General features: G+C 36.9%; 1 protein-coding gene across 8 annotated transcripts in view; it reads right to left on the minus strand.

Annotated features, from left to right (window-relative positions):
- SOX6 (SRY-box transcription factor 6) overlaps positions 1-20,254 on the minus strand; it is a 368,783-nt gene that overhangs the window by 42,252 nt on the left and 306,277 nt on the right. For all 8 annotated transcript variants that reach the window (XM_069016846.1, XM_069016845.1, XM_069016847.1 and 5 more), the window contains one exon: positions 18,405-18,595. In XM_069016846.1, the coding sequence (XP_068872947.1) occupies positions 18,405-18,595 (191 nt within the window). The remainder of the gene's footprint in view (positions 1-18,404; positions 18,596-20,254) is intronic.

The raw sequence follows: 20,254 nt of genomic DNA on the forward strand, positions 1-20,254 counted from the left end.
TCAATTTCATTGCGGTGTTCTGCAAACCTCAACAGCACAAAGCTGTTGCTTTCAGCTGCTATCCACACAGACAGCTGGGAAAAGAAAGGTCTTTAAAGAAATCCAGAAAACACACATCCAGACAAACATGCACACATGTCACTGGTCAAACATCTTTAGAAGCAATCCGATGTTCTTTTGTGAACAATATGCAAATTTAAGCACACATAAACAGACGTATATAAGTTTAATTTTAAACCTATAAAAGCTAAGAGAAAGACAGATGATATTCTCATAAATACTTCCATTCCATTGTTTCAACTGTTCCTTATGACAAGCACATGTCAGAGTTTTGGACACTATCAGATAATGCTGGAAAAACTTTGATAAACATCGACTACGTGATGCAATAATCAATTATCAAAACGCAATAACTGCAACTTTTCCTACATGGGTAGTAGTTATAAAGGTATAAAAGCAAATCTTCTATTTGCCAGTATTTTTACATTTAAGGAACTAGACTTCAGGGAAAATCTGAATATGAGTTTTGCGCTTTTTATTACAGCAATCTTTGAGCGTGAATAGCATTGTATTTTGTAAGTGGAGGTTTGAGTAGCTCCATTAGGGTAAATCCTCCAGGACTTTGGGAGTACAGATATCTAACCCAGACACCCCAAATGAGTCACTGGGCACCTATCCCTTTTGTTTACCTCTATAAACAACACAAGCCTCTAGACATACCTCTTCCATCCCGTGTTCAGGAAGACACCTGAAGTAGTTTAAATTGGTGATGCAAAAGACACTTGGGCTTAAATGTTCATATTCATATTTAGAATTAGAAATGCAATCAAGGCAGTTAACAAAATCCCACCAAATGCTACTGTTTTCAAGTATATGCCTTGCCTTGTGCTGGATGTAAATATATAATTGCATACCATGCATATAAAGATTAAGTAGGCTTTTTCTGTATTTATCGAGATGATTTTTTTTTTGGTAGCATTTTAAGCACTCTTTTTCAAGGTTGCGTTTTATGATTGCTGCTTATACATTGCTCTGTTTATACTCAGGCCTCTTTTGTTATCTTCAGAGAGAAAAGGAACATATCACTAAGGCATAAGGATGGGTGACAATGGAACAATGATAATAACATCATTATGCAGTGTTTTGTCTCTTTTACCTCCATCACTGCCATGTTTTTCTCTGATTATTTCAGCTTCAGGAAAAAGTGCTGCTTACTGTTTATGTCAGGAAGGCAAGATTACTGTTTGCATGATTACAATATCAAGTATGATGCACGTAATGCCTGTGATAATATAAATGTACCCCTCAACTATCTCCTGTCTTTAATCTTCATGCAACTGGGAAAAGAAAAAAAAACAAAAAACAAAAAACAAAGAAAACAAAATAGTGAGTTGCAAATTCTTGCAGCCTCGTATAGGCCTTAATCTTTTAAGGTGCCAAATACTTTCACTCCAGTCCAACAAAAGCTTCAGGGACATGGATAATCAGTACTTAACTCCAGGGGAATATATAAAGAATGGGCTAAATGCACTTGACTGAATCAGGGCCAAAGCGTGGAGTTCTTATGTTTACATGGAATCTGAGAACAAAAATTAAACCATTTTTTTCCAGGATCAAAAAGATGCTTTCTCCTTCTTGCTGATTATTCTTTTTCCCTTTGAAACAGGTAGGTTGAAGACCTTCTGGTACAAAGGATTATTTTTGTTTAGGAATAAACCATAAAGCAAAGAATACAGTCCTGTAAGGATCTGTGTGAGCAGACAAAACCTCTCATTAGCAATGTCCCAACTGAGGTGAAAGAATAGCTCTGCATCTATGAAATTGCTTTATTTACTTACTGATCTTCCTAATACAATCAGAACTAAGTTGTTCATAATTTATGTTTTTAAAAGTTATACTCAAGGCAAAAGCAGCCCAAACTGGGTTTATGAACACTATGAATTCACAGTCAGAGAATGGTTTGGGTTGGAAGGGGCTGTAAAGATTACCCAGTTCTAGATCTGACACCCTGCCATGGGCAGGGATACTGTCCATTAGACCAGGTTGCTCATTCACCAAACCAAAAAAAAAAAACCAAACCAAAAAACCAATAGGCAACTGGTAAAGTAGGATAAAGGCTCCATTTGGCATATCTGACATACAAATGCTGGCAAATATGTATGTCCTGGAAACTGGGAGAGATTTACATGTCTCAGAAGGAGGGGCTCTTCCATGAAGGACGTATGAACCAAAATAATAACAGAATACTTTAAAAGGATAACTGAAGGCTATGCGTTTTTTCCATCCAGAATCCCAGAACCCTTGCACCTGAAACCATCCTAAATGCAAAATGACTATCTATGTGTGAGTGGAAAAAAATAATCTGTTTTTACTGCTGCAATATACAAAGAGAAGACATCTAATCTATAGCCAATGCCACTGGCACAAATCCATTCCCTAGCTTTTCGTCTAAAGTAGAATGATTTTATAAACCTTCTTTTGTTTTTATCATGAAAAATTTGTCTCAAGTTTCCCAGATAAGATATCCATTAAGTACTCTTCAGTTCCAGGCAACAACTACAATTTAGAAAATGCATTTATACCTTAACAACCAGCCTTGAATGGGTGTTTCAAAAGTAGTGGTTTCACTCACAAATTAGCCACTTATGTCCCACTTAAGACCTATTTTTGACCTCATCCTCAGGATAAGCATAAACTGGGTCCTACTACATCTCTCTGCATTTAAAATGCACTTTTTCTCTCTTTCCCCCTATCCTTATTCACCCACTCTAGCTGACATATATGGAAAATTTCATGCAATTCGCTGAAGGAACATTCCAGCACCTCATTCCAGTTGAAGATTCTTTGCTGTTCTGTGGACAATCTGTGAGTAAGAGGGAATTTCCTGTCTCATACTTTCCTTACTCCTTTGTATACTTGTATACTTTATAACTGTGATCATGTTTTATAGCTCTGTCTCACTGAAAGAGAGCAATACTGTTCTGGGGAAGCAATCAGTATTTTGGAGCTTTTTACCATGGTATATATAGACAATTGCAATACTTACCACTGCTCATTAGTAGTAACCAAATAATTTTAAAATGGAGGTTAGTAACGGAATCTTCAAGCACAGAGAGGGGAAATTACTATCTTCTGGTTACCCAGAAAGTCAATGATTAAGCTGAGAGCTGAACCCAGGACTTCTGAACATTAGGCCAGTCCACTGGCTGTTATGCCACACTGCCCCTGCCATAAATCTGCTTGATGGATTTTTCAGTCATGGAACATTAAAGGCTCTGCTCTTGTCTAATGAATATGTTTAAAGAAAACAGTACAAACAAAAGCAAATGTAACACTTAAATTATCTGAGACATCCTGCTTTGATGTCACACTTGGATAAAGGATTTCCTACTGGAGACCTATGTACTCTTATACATACTGAAAAATGTTTTAGCCAGTACCACTAGCTGGCATACTGGTATCTATTTATGCCTGAAAATGGAGCATAATCAGTTTTAGGTGGTTAAGAACAATCTGAGCCAACTTTTGTGTTATGACCAAAAGCTTGGCAGTGCAGTAGCAGTGGCAAGTAGCAGAAAATTGCTTGCAGTGTTATTTGCCAGATTACTTGAACAATTTACATTGGGATTTCAAAAGAGTTTGAAGTATTAAAAACTCAAGATTTGGAAAAGTCTTAGACTGTGTATTTTTGTTCCTAGTTACAACAAGATGCACAGAGGAGCATTATGATATAGCATGACTGACTAAATCAAGCATTTTTTAAGATAAACCACCTGAAGCATTTAGGAGCAGTTCAGTTTGAGCTGTGAAGATTTCTTTTTTAATTGAAGATTTGGAAAGCCAATTGATTTAGATGAAATTATCAACCTTGCACATCTACTCGTTTAAGATTCATGTTGACATTGTACTAAATATGTCCATATAGTTTATATTCTAGATAAATTGATCTGACTACAAGCCTCACTCTTTAGTATGATTCTTACTCCAAGATAAATCAATATTTAATATCTCCTGCAACAGCCCCTGTAGATAATTTTAAACCTTTTCTCTATCCCATTAAGTTACCTTTAAAAATTCTTTATACAAGGCTTCACAGATGACTTCTGAAAAACTAGTTTATGAAAAGCAGTCTGAAATTCATTAATTCAGATGGAAAGGGTTTTTTAATCTTGCTGCATTGTGCTGATCTCTAAATCCATCTCTGTTTAACTAATTCTCCTGCTCAGCTAATTTGAAGAATAAATAAATACTTCCTGAAAATCTGTAACACAGGTTTTAAACATAAAGAAAAATATCTTTGTACTGCTTGCTTTGTAGTACAAGATACCTCTGGGGTATGAGCTTCTGAAAAACAGGCTAACCAAGGCTCTCCCTGACTCCCTGAGAGGATGGGCACTCTTCATCACCAGCTACCAGCTTCCACCCAGCTCCAGCCCCACTGCCACATCAGCTAAGGGAAACAGTGATAAGGGAAGCAGCACATCAGGCTCAGACATCAGTCACATCCCAGCCTCCATTTTGAATATCAAAAATTATGTCTGCTCCCTCTCCCCTCCCCACCCTCCAATCTGGTGCAGCAGCTGAGAAGGAAAAACATCTCTTCCTCCTCCCTCAAACCTCTCCTATGGCTAAGGGCCCCACTGGGATAGGAGGCTTTGATATCAGAAGAATGCAAACAGCAAGGCTCAGGTTTGCTGCTTCTTAGGGTTTAGAAACAGAGACTTAAGAGGAATTTCAAATGATTATATATTGGGAGAACTGAAAGGGATGATGCCAAAAGGAAGGAAAGAGCTATATACTCTGGAGCTATCTGGTTGTAAATTCACCATTTAAACTATAGGATCTTCACATTCCTATCTGTGCTCTCCCTCACTCTCATTTCCTACCCTGCATTACATTCAAAGTGCATTTTCGGTGAAATGGTATGCAGCAGTGAATTCTGTCCCATCCCTCACCTTCCAACCTATGGTCCCCACAAACAATCCACAATACTTTAAAACTTCTGATTCAGCTATTTGTGGGGTCATGCTGAAAAAGAAGACACTGAAATGTTTCAGTGTAATAAAAGGGAAAGCTTTTGTTTTCAAAGCCTTTGCAGCTTTTACAGAAGAATTGCTCAAATAGTTACATCCTTGAGCAGGCAGTGAGCTGCAGCTAAAGTTGCTGAGAACCTCTTTGCACTGGAGAGACAACGTTCTGAACTGAGATAGCTCTTGCCTTTCAAATCTATTAAAGATCTTCATCTCAGGAGGTATAAATGCTTTGGTTTGTATCAAAGCACAGCCTAAAATGGTCTGATCTAAACGGGTTCTGTCATCAGTTACAAAATACAATTAGTAAAGAAAAAAATGTGACTGATAACTCACAATGAAGTTTTCAATTTTATCTCTATTCCTTTGCTACTCCAAGCAATCAAAAATGTGATATATTGTGTATTTTGCTTATGGAAAATGGTCAGCATTTAGCTTAGCTGTGAAGTCAAAGCCAAGGCAGATTTACCAACAAGAATGCAACTGTATAGAGGACATACCCACAAAACAACAAAAAGAGGTGAAATAATACTATCTCTTCACAGCATGAGATGTTAGTGGAAATTCTAATGTGGAAGTTGTGTGCTATCCTATTAGTTAATTAAGATGTGACACACAACAGCAATGAAGATGTTGTTTTCATGAGACACTACAAGAGCACCAGCAAAAGCAGGGTGAGGTTAAGCAAGAGGGAAGACCAGCAGCAGGGAAAAAAGGAAAGGAGACCCAAACTAGTAGATCATCGCAATAACTGCAAGAAAATTTCCCCCTTTCCCTTGTGATAAGAGAATGATAGAGACTTCCACTACCTAAACCATAGTCTGCACCACACTGGACTAGAGCATTCCTATTACTGCAGCACTGGAATCTCATAACTGTTGAAGGATGATTAAGTAATGCAGTCCCTGATTCAGAGGCACATGTGCTGAGATGCATCCTCAACATATCAAAAGCTTTACATTAGAACTTATGTGGGGTCAAAACCAGGAAATTGGGTGGTCTTTGCCCTTTTAACTGGATTCTTTATGTCCTTGTAACACATATGGTAACTGCAGTAACATGGCATGGGTGGGGAGAAAGGGAAATCACTTGATAAACCGAGCAAGTAGTACACTTCACCACCTTCCCTTGTGGGATAGCTCACACGTGCACCACAAATTTCCTGTACTGCCATTCATTACTTTTGCCTGTCCATGTTAGTGAGTACATCCTGATAAACTATAGATGGCTTTTAGACCAAATGGAATGGATATCCTGCATAGCAGAGTGTGGTGGCTATTGAAAACACTGATAAGCGTCCCAGTCTATATAGGGTCAGTTTATAACTGTGAATATTCTAATTCAGACTGTTCCTTGCCGTGAAAGAGGAAAAAATAAACCTTGCATGAAAGAGGGTGGGAGCAGACCTACAGGAAAATGTCTTCCTTGTATTTCCAAGTTTTGTTATTTCTGAATGGAAGCACTAAGAGTTGACATACACTTCATCAATGAGACATTGCAGTGATATAGTGTGATCTGTAGCATGATGCTGAAGAATAAAACACAGGAGTTATACAAAGGTCGTGCAGGTAATCCCTCGATAAAGGGGAATCCCTTGGGAGGAAGAGTGCAGCCATACAACCTAATCTTATTCATGAGTATTCAAAGAGCTTGAGGAACAGAATTCTGGCAGGGAGCTGGCAGCTGAATACATTTTGGCAAACTGCTGAACCTCTGACAGACCAAGAAGTTTTACAGTACATGATGTGTCAATGACTCACTTTGTATACAGCTCTAATGCACATCCTTCCAGTGAAGGCTTCTAAACAGAATGTAAAACAAATGTACCAGCATCCAAAATACAGCAAAGAGTGTTCCTGAGCTTCAGAAATGGAAAGTGAACAAGGAGACAAAAGTGGGATGCACGAAGCAAGAATCTCTATGTATGTAAAAAGACAGTTCATCCAAATAGGAGGCATATAATGAAATTGTTACTTCACAATTGAACTCAAGGATGCAAAGAAAATGGCAGGGAGATAGGAATGCTCACACTGCCTGCTGTCTCAAGAAGCCCTTGGCAAGATAACAGTGAAATCATGCACCCAGCTACTGATCAACACAGGTCTGACATTAAACCACAAGTGTCCACTTCTCTTACTGGCTGTTTAATAAATTGCTTTGGAACGGGTGGAGGTAGAGGGGAGATCTTTCCAAAACCTTGTCTCAATGTTCTCCCTCAGTTAATGAATGTCAGCAAGTGGAATAGAACAGACACTTGATATGTTTTTCTAGCCTTTCTTATAGAAGCATTTGCAACATGTTAGAGGCCACAGGCATAGAAGTGAAATAGTGGGAAATTAATGTTGTCTGTAGATTTTCAGGATGTAAGCTGGGCAATTTCAGCTTGTGGGTTAGGGATACTTTAGGTTTTAAGTAGTGTTATAACAGCTTACTATGACTTGAACAAGATTTTAATGTGAGCAATCTGATGCTGAGTATCATTTATTACCCTGTTACACATTTCCAATTGAGATAGACCTGTTTGTGGAGTTAGTATTATTTGACTAGAGACGAACAAGCTATATGTAGTGAACATTTTATCCAGAAATCAGAGTATATCTTATCTTTTCAAGCTACCCCTGGAGGTTCAGCAATTTCTATACATGTATGAGTGTCAGTGTTTTAACAATTCAACTTTTTGAAACTCTGCATGAACTATGCACTTAAACACTCAATAGTTTTCTGCTTCTGATTTATGCTGTAGTTGGTCACCTAAGACAAATGACATTGTTTTCAGTGCCTGACTCAATGATAAGCATTGCAACTTTGATTTAAATTACCTGGGAAAAAAAAAAAAAAAGCACCTGGGAATTCTCTCAACTCAAAGACCTCCTAGGTAATGAAAAGCTTTTACTTCAGTCTATCAGCTCCTGCACCCAAAAGCCTCAACGCCATAGAAAAACCAATGAATCTGCCTCTGGCATACCACCGGTAGGAAAAGGATGGCAGTGGTAAGGGATAGTGTAGCAAGGCCTTCAAGAGCCCTAGATTAAATTGCTGCAGAGTTCAGGGAGCTGCTGTAAAGATCTATAATTAGCATTGACACTTTATCAGGGGCTGGAAGATCTCCCTGATACTGCATTCCTCATTTGGTCAGTGGGTGCTGCATCAAAGCCTCCATTTCTTATTTAGAGGGGTTGAGCAATTTGGGTATAAATTGCAAATGCCTAATTGTGCACAAATGTCCATGTTCATATGTAAATACAGTCATAGAAATAAAACCCCGTTTGCATGAATATTTGTGAAAAGAAACAAAGGAAGGACTAGGCATGGTTAAACTCCATTAATCAGAATTCAAACAAACACTTGCAAATACTGTTTCACATTATTGGCTCAAGTCTTTTCACAAGATAAAAGAAGACAATTTTACCTGTTAGCATGCTTATTCTTTTGATTGAAGCAGAACAGTTAAGCCAGCAAAAAGTAGTATATAATCCCAGAAACAGGCAGCTAAGTAAATATCCTTAAACAACAGGGAGTGTATTTGAATTTATCATACCTATTGATGCAGCCTAATGACACTTGAGAAACGGGAGACATTTTTAATTTTAGAAAGTAATGAAGTATCAGGGAAAGCAATCCAAATTTATCCTTGCTGTACTTTATCTGCTGCAGTAGAGAGTTATATTGGCAATGCTTTTGGTGTAGCAAATTTGCTTAGAGGAACACACAGAGCCTGGAAAAAAAAATGGCAGTAACTTTTGCGGGTGTCTTTGCTTGTATCTAAGTGTGAAATAATATGCAAATGTATTCTGTAGTTCTCAGGACAATTGAGGAAGTGATATGATAGGATTGTGCAGCTGCCATTCTGACCCACAATTTAAATCAATGAATATATTCCTGTCCTAGCAAATTTATGCTTGAACAATAACTTTCAACCTATCTTTATTGTTTTGTGGAGAAGCATAATAAAAACACAGAATAAATTTTGGTATATATCTGTAAATTCTCCTGAGTAGCTGGGGAAATGCATTGTGTATAAGAATCATTATGCTGTTACAGTCATCAGAAAGACACTATCCTTTATGGCAGAACATCATCTTTTGGAAAAAAATATCCTTGTTGGTTTGTGCAAATTTTTCAACACATCCTTGAGATATGTTTCAATCTAATTCTGTTCCTTTTGAATTTTCAGTTGCTCCAAAATTTAAGGGAGAAGACCAAAATGGGGCAAAGTTTGTATCCTTTTCACATGAAATACCCTATGCAAGGGAAAAAGCATTGTATTTGGCATTTTTTTCTTGAGCTACAAAGGCAATAGAAGAAAGGGGCCAAGTCCCCATTATTATTATTATCATCATCATCTTTATTATAATTAACATTATTATTAATTTGGTCTAAAACCTGAAGTTAGGCAACCCCTTCAAGTAGCCCTGACAACAAAAATAAAAAATCATAACTGTGCTCAGCAAGAATACTGTTAAGCACAGGTAGTGGCCAAACCTCTAGCAGTCAATATTCAAATGCAAAAATAGCTCTTGATACCAAAATGTTTGTGCCAATTTCTTTCCTGAAAAGAGTATTTTATTGCCAACTGCTCTTGGCATTGAACTGAAGGCATGAAAAACTTTAAAAGTTCACCTAACATGGGAAGTTCCTATCCTCTGCAGTGTGTGTATATTTATGTATGCCTCTCTATATATGTGTATATAGTTATTCAGATAATAATGTTTCATGTAGGTTGTTTATCTCTAGGTACATTTCTTTTATTTTCTTACAAATGTACATCACTGGTGGGCTGGTCAAACTTTTTTTTAATTTATGGTCCAGTAAAATTTCTGTGATTTGTAATTCGCAAAGACTGCATATTTTTCACTCAATTAATTTTGATAATTTAATCAATAGAAAAAATAATTTCGATTTTATTTTAATCAGCCTCCACATGACTCGAGGGACTAAGCATTTAACTGTACCTCTAATGCATTGGAACTGAACTGTATAAATTACCAATTTTATACAGACAATTTTGGAAAGTAAGGTAATTGAGAAAATGTTTAAAAACAAACATCCTCACAGCAAATTCTTCTATAGGTGTAAACTGGATCCATAAGCTGTCACCAAAGCTAAATTATCTGCAAATTTAGATGACCTACATATGCCAGAGATTTTGCACTGTTTCTTTTTGTCTTTTCCCTGTCAGTTCCACAGTTTCAGTGAACATGTATTTTTAATGTGCAAATTTCAAATACATTATTTGTATGTCTTTCTACACACAGCATACAAAGTAAACCTATAAAAAAAATTTAGTAGGTGTATTGATAGGCATGAGTGTGACTACATAGGTGTAAATAGCATTTGAGAAAGAGCATGTGATCAATTAAAGGCTGCATCACACGTTACGTACAGACAGAAAGTTAACGATTCATGAGCAGCTTTAATATTTCTATCTCTGGGCTTGGAGGAACAGACTTGACAAGATTTCATACCCACAGCCTTCTGCACCTGGTTCCCATTACAAACCTGGCCTTGATAATGGGGCTGTGTTCTTCTGCAGGGGCTAATGTTAGCACTGGTATTTTCCTCCCATAACTCTTAGAACCCGAGTACCAGTGTTACGGCTGTGTTTGACCCCCTCTGTGCATGAGCAGTTACAGCTTCCATCACCTTTCTCACTACATAGATAGAGATCAGATAAAACATTTCTCTAAGTATGGGAACAATTTCTGACCTGTTTTTATTTCCCGTGATATCTACAAAAGCTAGTAATACGTTACAGGCTTCAGGGTTATATCCAAAGTCAGATTAGTTGTTTTCCTTCTTAGTTTATAATTGAAACATTTCTCCTTAAAAGATATGACTGGAGATTGAGCGATTAATTTTTGTTTTCCCAAGGTGCTCTCCTTCGAATTTAATTTCAAATTACTCTGAAAGTTCTAGTTGTAAAGCATAAACCCGTTGCAATACTTACCTGTGTCTGAGAGATATTAAAACCATTCAGCTATTCAAAGATGCATCTAATTCCTGAGCAGAGCTCACAATAGAAAAACAAAACTGACAATGCTCACTGTGCCCCTAAATACACTGATTTAGAAAACCAATACAAACACATATGACATTCATACAAAAGCAGAAATCATCTACACCTTGAGATTCTTAAAAAAACAGTAGGGAATTCCCTTAAGGGAAATGCTGCCTAGGAAGTCCAATCATAACAAACACAATACACCCTGAAAAAATATGTTTCTTGGAATCATTATTATTTTTCCCCCATTCATGGTTATAAACGCATATGGATGTCATGCTTTACCTTATCTTGGCATGAAAATTCAAATTTTAGAAGCAACAGCATAAATAAACTGAATTTCTCCAGCTACAAAACTAAATGTTTGAGGTCCAGCATGTTTTCCAGTTCTAATAAAAGGGGGCAGTATTACATCAGCTGAAATTCTGAATTGTCCAAATTATCATAAAAAGAGCTAGCGAAGGATACAAAACTGCTGAATTCCACTGAAAATAGACTGTTACTGTGTACGCAGCCACAAATCTGCTTGTCTGCCTTGGGGTAAAATTTTCAGAGCTAGTTCAGTGGGACTTAGGCTCCTACATTACAGCCACTTCAAAAAATTTTTACTTGAGTCACTATTTTCCTTTCAAAATTATTAAGGAAATATTACAATGGGTATAAAATGAAGACACGTTTCATGTAGCTAGGATAAGCCCTAAGCCTAAAAAGGAAATTGCAAAATTATTGCAGTTTCAAAAAATTTTGGAACAATTTTTTTTTTTCTTTTTGGTTTAATTTTTTTTTTTTTTTTTTTAAATAAAGATTTTTCAGATTAAAATAGTGGTGTCCAAATATGGCTTTAGGAAATTAACTTTGAACACCCAATGTAAAAAAAAGTCCTAGTTTACATATATTATGTACAGCCACAAGTAGATTACTAAATTGAGAAGATTCACAGTCAAGCATAAAGGACATTTGTTTTGTAAGAAGTATGAGGACTGCTGGGATTTGTATTTGAAACTTTTCCCTATTCCAGGGCGTTTAACTTAGACCTGTCACTTATCTGTTCTAAAATGACGGATCTGCAAAGAGGTTGTCTCTATGCAACATGTCCTTCTACATCCCAGAAAGTCCCCAGGGAAAGGTTTGTCGGCTGAGCAGGATGACGTACTCAGGAAAAAAACACTTTGCAGTGTCTCTTTGTAGAAATCAGAGTCTTCATTAGACAGATGGAATACACTCCCACTGAGTTGAATAAATTGTCTATATTCTTGCAAGAAAGTGAGACCACACTAACAGTTCCTCAAGTAAATCAATGTCTTTCTTTTTTTCCTTTCTATGCAGTTCTAGATTTTCTATTATCAAATCTAAATACTTAAATTACATTATACCAAAGTTTAAGCTGTGGGGGGCAGGACCTTTCTTAAGTTACAGTGAGTATAAAACCTGCTACAATGACTGTGGAGACAATACCATTAAAAAAGTAATAACTTTGCAAAACTAGTCATCTGCTGTTGTTACTGCTATCCTTTTTTATATTTTTTTTTTTGCCTAACTATCTACTCACCCTTTAATTACAAGTAGAACTAAGATTGAACCAATAGAAATAAGGAACCAATGGAAAATACTTACAGTTTCCATCATGTCTTACAGCAGACTGAAATATAAGCATTGACCTCTTATTTACTAGACACAAATAGTCTGCAAAAAGAAACTAAAGGGGGAAAAAAAAATCCAAGTTTTTCTTAAAAGAAAAAAAGGAAAAGAGAAGAGATCACTACCTGCAAATCTAAAACACATATTCATAAAGCTTTATAAGAAATCCACAAGGCCCTTATGACCAATTAATTTATGTTCTGAATTTAAGGGTGGTCAGGACTGCTTTCAGTAAAAGCAAAAAGAGAATTGCGTGCAGAATGAACTGGAAAAATATTTTCTTAACTGTGTATTTGGGGGTTTTTAACAGAGTTGAGAAATGACGAATAGCAAGGATGCTTGTAACAAGGTGATTCTCTCTGTGATTGTCTGGCAAATCTCCTGTACATGCAGAACAGACAGTGTGACTCCTGCCACTGCAGTTGTTCTGTCTCTGATGCTGAATGTATGGGGAGAAAAAAAGCTGGCAAAAACCTGATGGCAGCATAAGGCAGCGTTGCTTGCCTTTAGAAAAAAAAGCAATACAACACTGGAGCCATGGCAGGGCTGTAGGCAGTCAAAAGGAGATTATGCATGACTGGTGACTTTTCCTACAAAGACTTCCTGAAGTGTTTTTATCAGGCCAAGTTTGTACATATGTGCAGGAGCTTCGTATAGATGATGAAGTGTAACAGCTCCAGAGGAGCTGTTACACCCTATTGTCTCAATAATCCACATACTTAACAGTCCCTAAATACAGCAGAGCATAGCACCTCCAAAGGGGTCGTTATGGCTTATCAAGTCAATCCAAGGGCCTAAATATGGATTTGATCAATAGACTGTAATATCTCCAGGGGTGAATGATACACATTTTTAAGAATGCACACATTTTGCATACAAACTGGGGTCTATATTAGGATAAATTACATGGATTCAACTTGCAAAACTTTGATTTAGAGATAAGAAAGGAATAAAAGGCTCATTAGAAGAGGTGCTAAAGTACCATAACTCCCAGGAAGTAGGCAATGACTCATGTCATTTATTTTGGGGTCTAATTCTGCTTTCCTACTGCAAATACACAGTTGTCTGAAAATCTACAAAAGAGTAAAAATGGAATATAAACATAAAAATGTTATATTACATTCTGCTTACTCTCAGATCTCAATGAATACGCTTCATGGCAAGGTAAATGGGGAAGTGGGGATACAAATATGTTGTGATTATTGATTTTGTATTTATTCAGTCTTGACTTCATATATTTTCCTCCAATCACAGTTCTACCTATATTTTTTATACTAAGATTTTCTGAAGCATCTTTGTCAGCGTTTTCCTGCTTTATGTATAAAAAGATAGGATCTGATTCTTTTTAAAATAATGTCAGTTATCTTATAAATTATATAACATTTTCAGATTCATTTAAAGCCTTAAATCAAAGCAAATCTTCTAGGCAACGATGGTAGTTTGAAATACTAAAATAAATACAAGTAGCTGAAGGAATGCAGATTTTGTTTAAGTACTCTTTTTGTTGAAGGTGAACATGGCTTGAGTGGAAAGAAGTCATATCCTCTAAACAAAGATGACTTTTTGGCATGATTTTACTTTTGCTTCTGTAGATTATTTTCTTCATTTTTCTCTCTCACCTTCCCCAGTGTTTCTGTTTACTCTGTTAAATGACTGACACCATTACTCTTCCCTTTCCTCAGTCAGACCACGCCTGAGTTTTTTGCTCCACCTGGGGTGGAGCAGAAAAATTCAACTCTGATACAGTGACTTTTTTTGCCTCGTGTGCAATGTACTGGTTTAGGCTCAGGGTTAAATTTAGTTCACACGGTGCTGAGTTTTGGGTTTGTGGCTGAAACAGTGCTGGATAACACAGGGATGTTTCACCTATTGCCAAACTGTGCTTCTACAGCAAGACCTTTTCTGGTTTTGATGCTGCTCTGCCAGAGAGGAGGCTGGGGGTGTGCCAAGCTTTGAGAGGGGGACAGAGCCAGGCCAGCTAACCCCAACTGACCCAAGGGATATTCCACACCATATGACATCATGCTCAACAATAAAATCTGGGGGAAGAACAAGGAAGGGGGAAATGTTAGAAGTTTTGGCGTTTGTCTTCCCATGTCACTTATTTGTGCTGAAGCCCTGCTTTCCTGGAAATGGCTAAACATCTGCCTGGCAGAGGGAAATAATCAATTAATTCCTTGGTTTACTTTACTTACATACACAGCTTTTGCTATACTTATTAAACTATACTAATCAACCCACAAATTTTCTCATTTTACCCTTCTGACTCTCCTCCCCATCCCACTGGCGGGAGTGAGTGAGCGGCTGCATGGTGCTTACCTGCCTGTCCTGACCCACAACAGCACACAAACTCAAATAACTGCACAGAGTGGTATCATTTCAGAAGTATAAACTAACCTTAATACTTTGCCAAATGACAAAGTTAGGCTGTCCCAGAGTGCTGCATTTTGTTTTGGTCTTTCTGATGAGTGAATCTCTGTGAGCACTTTTAAAGCTTTGTAGATTTTTTTTTTGAACAGCAGAATATGAACACAGGCAATTTTCAATTCTGTGTCTGTAACCAAATACAAAGCTTTCTGAGATTTAAATGACACATTTTCTAAAAGGCCTAAGCCCAGGCTTTGAAGTTATGTACATAATTTTGTGAGCGCAATCATTTGCACAACAAACTATTACCAACTATCTGAACTTGAAGACCAGTAACTGACCAGAACTCAATAGCTTTTTTAAACCAGCTGCAGGCAATTAATTTGTCATCTTTTTCTGGTGCCAGCTTCCAGCTACTCATTTCTACAAGTCTAATTACCTGAAGCCAATATCTGAAAATTTGGTCCTGAAAACCCAGGGTTCTGATTCTTCAAAAGAAACCAATCCAAAATTGCAACTGTTATCAAAGCTTCACTGGGATTATGACAAAAACTATACGCGGTTTTCTTGGCATACAATTATTTCAAAATTATGTTTCTCTAATTGAAGTGATCTAGCATTCCTGCTCCCCCACCTCCATTTTGACCATCCTGCCCATCATTTTTAGAGTAAAAGAAGTATAGTCATAATGTAAAAGTTGAAAGGCAGAAGGTGAAGGGGGAAGGAAGAGTGTTCTAGAATTCTGCTTGTGTGAAGGATGCTTCTTGTTTTAATGTATTTTATACTTGTTATAAAATATAAATACATTTTCTTAGTATTCATGACCAAATTAATACTTTTATTTTCTTTAGGATAGGAATGGGGATATACCATCATTGAAAATGACTGATTTATATCCTGTTCTTTTGCAACCCCTGCCTTTTCTCACATCTGCGGAGCGAGGATAACAGGCCAGCGAACCAAAGGTAAAACCAGAGCACATACTACAACCTTTTCCTGCCTTAATTGTTCTGTAGTACCTGCTACAATAAATAAACCCAGCAGGACTACATAAGGTCACTGAGAGACTTAACAACAGATTTCCCTGCTGCTGTTTTATTCTTAGGTTTTAAAAGTTGCAAGTGCTACCGTGAAAAGCCTCCTCATAAAAGATGGCATTTGAGAATGCTGTTGTTTGTATCTGTTAAAGAGCTCCCATTCACTCTGCTATATTTGCAAGCAAAAGAAAATATTTTTTTGCTCAGACTGCCTGATGTATAACCTCAATCTGGAAACTGTGCATCAATCTGTGTATTGCTAGTAACCGGCACAAAGTAGAAATTTCAGATTATTCACTGAAATATTTACTGACTCTGCTTTAAAGGGTGAAAGATGAAATGGAAACTTGTTATATCGAATACAAGACACAAACATGATACTGAAAATACGCAGGGAAGAGAGTCAATAAGTAAGTGGATGCCATTTTTATACTTATTTTTCAAAGTGAAATCAAATGTTAAGAATTCTTTTAATAGCCCTTATAGCATATTAGATATTTTTAAATGTCAAGCCACTGAAACTCATAAATTTTAAAATAAGCATAATTTTATAAACTCTTAGTACTGATCATATATGTGACATTTATTTTATTTTTATAACCTGGGCTTTAGTATCCTGCCTCTTGATTAGTTAAGACAAACACTGAGTTTACAATTAGAGTGTTGTCTGAATACAGACTGCTTGATCAGTTATTCATTTCTATATTTTTTCATAGTATCAACTTGTATTAAATGGGGTTTTCAATTATGACATTTCAACTAATACTAGCAGAAATAAGTATTTATTAGACACTGAATCTGACTTGGAAAAGAATTTTTTATCTTGTATGGAAACATTTTAACAAATCTTTTTTAACAGATGCTAAGCCTTTCTCTTGTTTTGAGTGCAGTAAAGAAACTATCAAGCAAAACTACAAAATGTAATTAAAAGGTGTGTATCAATCTTTAATGGGTCTGTTTATGACATTTCTTTGCCTTTCTGTGCCTTGCTACAAAACACTCACCAAGCATTCCCTTGTGGGTTGAGAAAAGATCAGCGTATCATCAAATTCATCATTTAAGTTATAGTTAATATTCTGCTGAGTCTTATACTTAACCTGGACTCAAAATTCCTGTGAATCTTTGGGCTAAAATATGATCTTCCCTCCCTCACCCAAGAAACAAAGAATCTACCCTCTGATACAGAGAATCACAGAATTTTTATAGGCATTGGAACTACCTGTTTTATTGGAGTGTTTTAAAAAATAGTCTGAAACACTAGTTGCTGTATAGGCTAATTAATGTGTCAGTTTCTCTTTCCATTCCTTACTAAATTGCATCATAACCATTCTATTTGCCAAAGCTTTAGTGATTACTGGGATAGTGCTTTTACCTTTCTAGTTAATGGGAATAAATACTGTGGTATGTAACTGGTTTTGTGTCAGTGGTGAAAAATAACTTGTGTGCTGCATTTGTTGCAGCCCGTGGCACCTCTAGGGAAGCTAACAGAGAAGCATTCTCCATCCAAAGGGCTGCCTTTTTTCTCAGCCAGTTACCAGATCCCCTGCTCTCTTGCCCTGGTGTATATGCAGAGACTTGCTGCTGGAGCAGATCCTGAAGATCTCAGAAAGGCCACAGAACAGGACAACACAGGTACAAGGAATTTTAAAAGAGTCTTCCTTGTCCTCTGACTGGTGCTCAAAGCAAGTGTGATAGAAACTGCTCCTCACCTTTTGAATATGATCCAAGGTTGCTATTTTGTAAGCTGGATCATGTCCTGCTCAGTCCAGCGCTGGTCCCATTATCCTAACATTTTCTACATTTTACTCTAGTGTGCCATCTCTTTTAAGTGATTCAACACCGGAGAGTCAACAAAGAATTTTGGTCTCTCATTTCCAACTGCAACTGAGAGCCAAATGCAGCCACTTTGAGCTTGAGTACTTTGTTGCACCTGAAGCACAGATTTGAGCACACTCAAATTCATATGCTGGCATTGTAATACTCAACCATGCTAATACAGAACTGCCCTTTGAGCTGTATTTATCAATCCAGCTATTCTCAAGAGCACAATTCAAAATCTGGTGACCACAAGCTTCAAAACCAGCCCCTTTTCCATGTTTCTATGTGCATGCTTACAGCTTCATCACATGAGTGCACAGGACTGTGGGTTTGAATGCTGTGATGTAAACCTAGAGAAGTTTGTAGCACAGCACTGCAAAGTGACAAGGTGTATTTAACATGAAATCAGAGATGGCTAAAAGCTCTAAAAAGAAATCTCATATAAAAATAAGAATCTGTTTTGCAGGGAAGAGAAGAGTGAGTGACAGACTGTGGGGAAATGGGAGACATTACCTTTTCAATCCTGCAGTTGTTTAGACCCATGTTATTCATGGAGGGCAATTTTCCATCAACACCATGAGGCTGCTGTTGCTGCTGCTGTTCCCTTTGGATTTGCTCTCTCATTTTTCGAGCCTCCTGAATGGCTTTCATTACTGTGTCCTGGTCCCCAAATAGGGCAGGTGAATTAAGACTGGAAAGGATATCTATAAACAGAGAACACATTTTATTCAGGTAATTATCCAAATTGGAATCTGGGGTAAGAACTCTGCTCTCACACTCTTAGAACTGCTCCCAACCAAGATCTGCAGAAGGAGGAGTGGCAATTGTCTGAAGGCTGAATTACTCTACTGAAGTGATTGATAAGCCCAGGCATTTATTTTTCTGTTAGAAATACAACCATTGAGTCTTGAGACACCCTGAGATGGAGGTATCTGAGCATACTCATGGACTCAAATATGTGTTTAAGACAACAGTATTCTGAAGATTAAACTGGAAGCCTTTTGAGGTATTGAAAATAATTAATGAAATGAATAAAGGAGAAAACAATGTTTACTTGGCGATGACTCTCTAAGTCAATTCTTAGAATTTCTTTAAAGAGAGAACCATCACTCCAGATGTTAAGATTTCCATTTCCATTTCAGAAACAGCTCTCACATTTACTTTTTGGGGACAAAGTTCATTATCATGATAAAATGGCTATAAATCTCTAAATCAGCAGAGAAAAAAACAGTTTTCTTTCTATCACTCTGAACAGGAAGAAACTTTTAAACAAGCATGAAATGCAGGCAACCATTCCTGTTACATCTTACAATGCATTCATGAAGATGAGTACCCCAGATACAGTTTTGGATCTGAGAGAAAAAGACAGCAATTATTTTGTGGCTGTTTGTTTTTTGTTGCTGTGGTGAAACTCGAATTAACCTTTTCCTACATGGCAGTATTCTCTATATTGCACATGGATGGGTTTGTGCATATATATTCTAGCTAGGGAATTTTGAGCAATCACACAGTTTTTGTGTGACCTGTGCACCTGCCTGACCAGCAAATGTCTTTTATAAAAGTTCTGAATTTGTTAGTTTTGTGTGCTTACTGACTTACTGACTGTCTAGTATTAAAAAAAAAAAAGCACAACACCAAAAACTAAATCCAAAACAACAACCAAAAAAGGCTAAGATTTTGAATTAACCTTCAAAAATAATTTTTATATTCTTTTAATCTCACTGAAGTTCAGCTGAGCAAAACACAGAAAATTCAGCCTTGACAGACCCTGAATTATTCTAACATAAAAATGATTAGGTGTTTCTCACACTTTATCCTGTGAACCAGATGGTTAATTTAATACTGTGGCCTAAGTAAGAAGAGATGCAAATTGTGATGTTTTAGAGGGACTGGTGATGTTTTCTGTCTGAATGAAACACCCCTCTCCAAAATAAAAATAATGAATTCGAGGAAAAGGAAAGTTTCCAATGCTCTGAACTGTTTCAGCAAGTAAGTTCCATTCTGGACCACAAAGAAGTTGGGAACCATATGTGCAAGATTTTTAAAGAGATTTAGATTTGTAATCATCTAAATTTATTGTAAAGAAAGGTAGCTAAAGCTCTTACATGGCTTGCTGATTTCTGGTAATGTCTTCCTATCTTTTTTTTTATGCTTAAGGATTGAGACAAAATTTTTTTATGACTTTATATGAAAAATATTTTTACCTTAGGCACTATTTGTCTTCTGTGGTCCTTTCTCTTGAAAGGTCTAGGATTTCAGATTGATACTTCGCTTTCTAATGTAAGATAATGCAGTGATAGTTGCAAATAAATTGACAGGTAGAGTATATAGCTAGTTGCAGAAAATGTCTTTCAGAGATCATG

This window comes from Aphelocoma coerulescens, chromosome 5 (genome assembly GCF_041296385.1).
Source record: "Aphelocoma coerulescens isolate FSJ_1873_10779 chromosome 5, UR_Acoe_1.0, whole genome shotgun sequence".
Classification (NCBI taxonomy): Eukaryota; Metazoa; Chordata; class Aves; order Passeriformes; family Corvidae; genus Aphelocoma; species Aphelocoma coerulescens.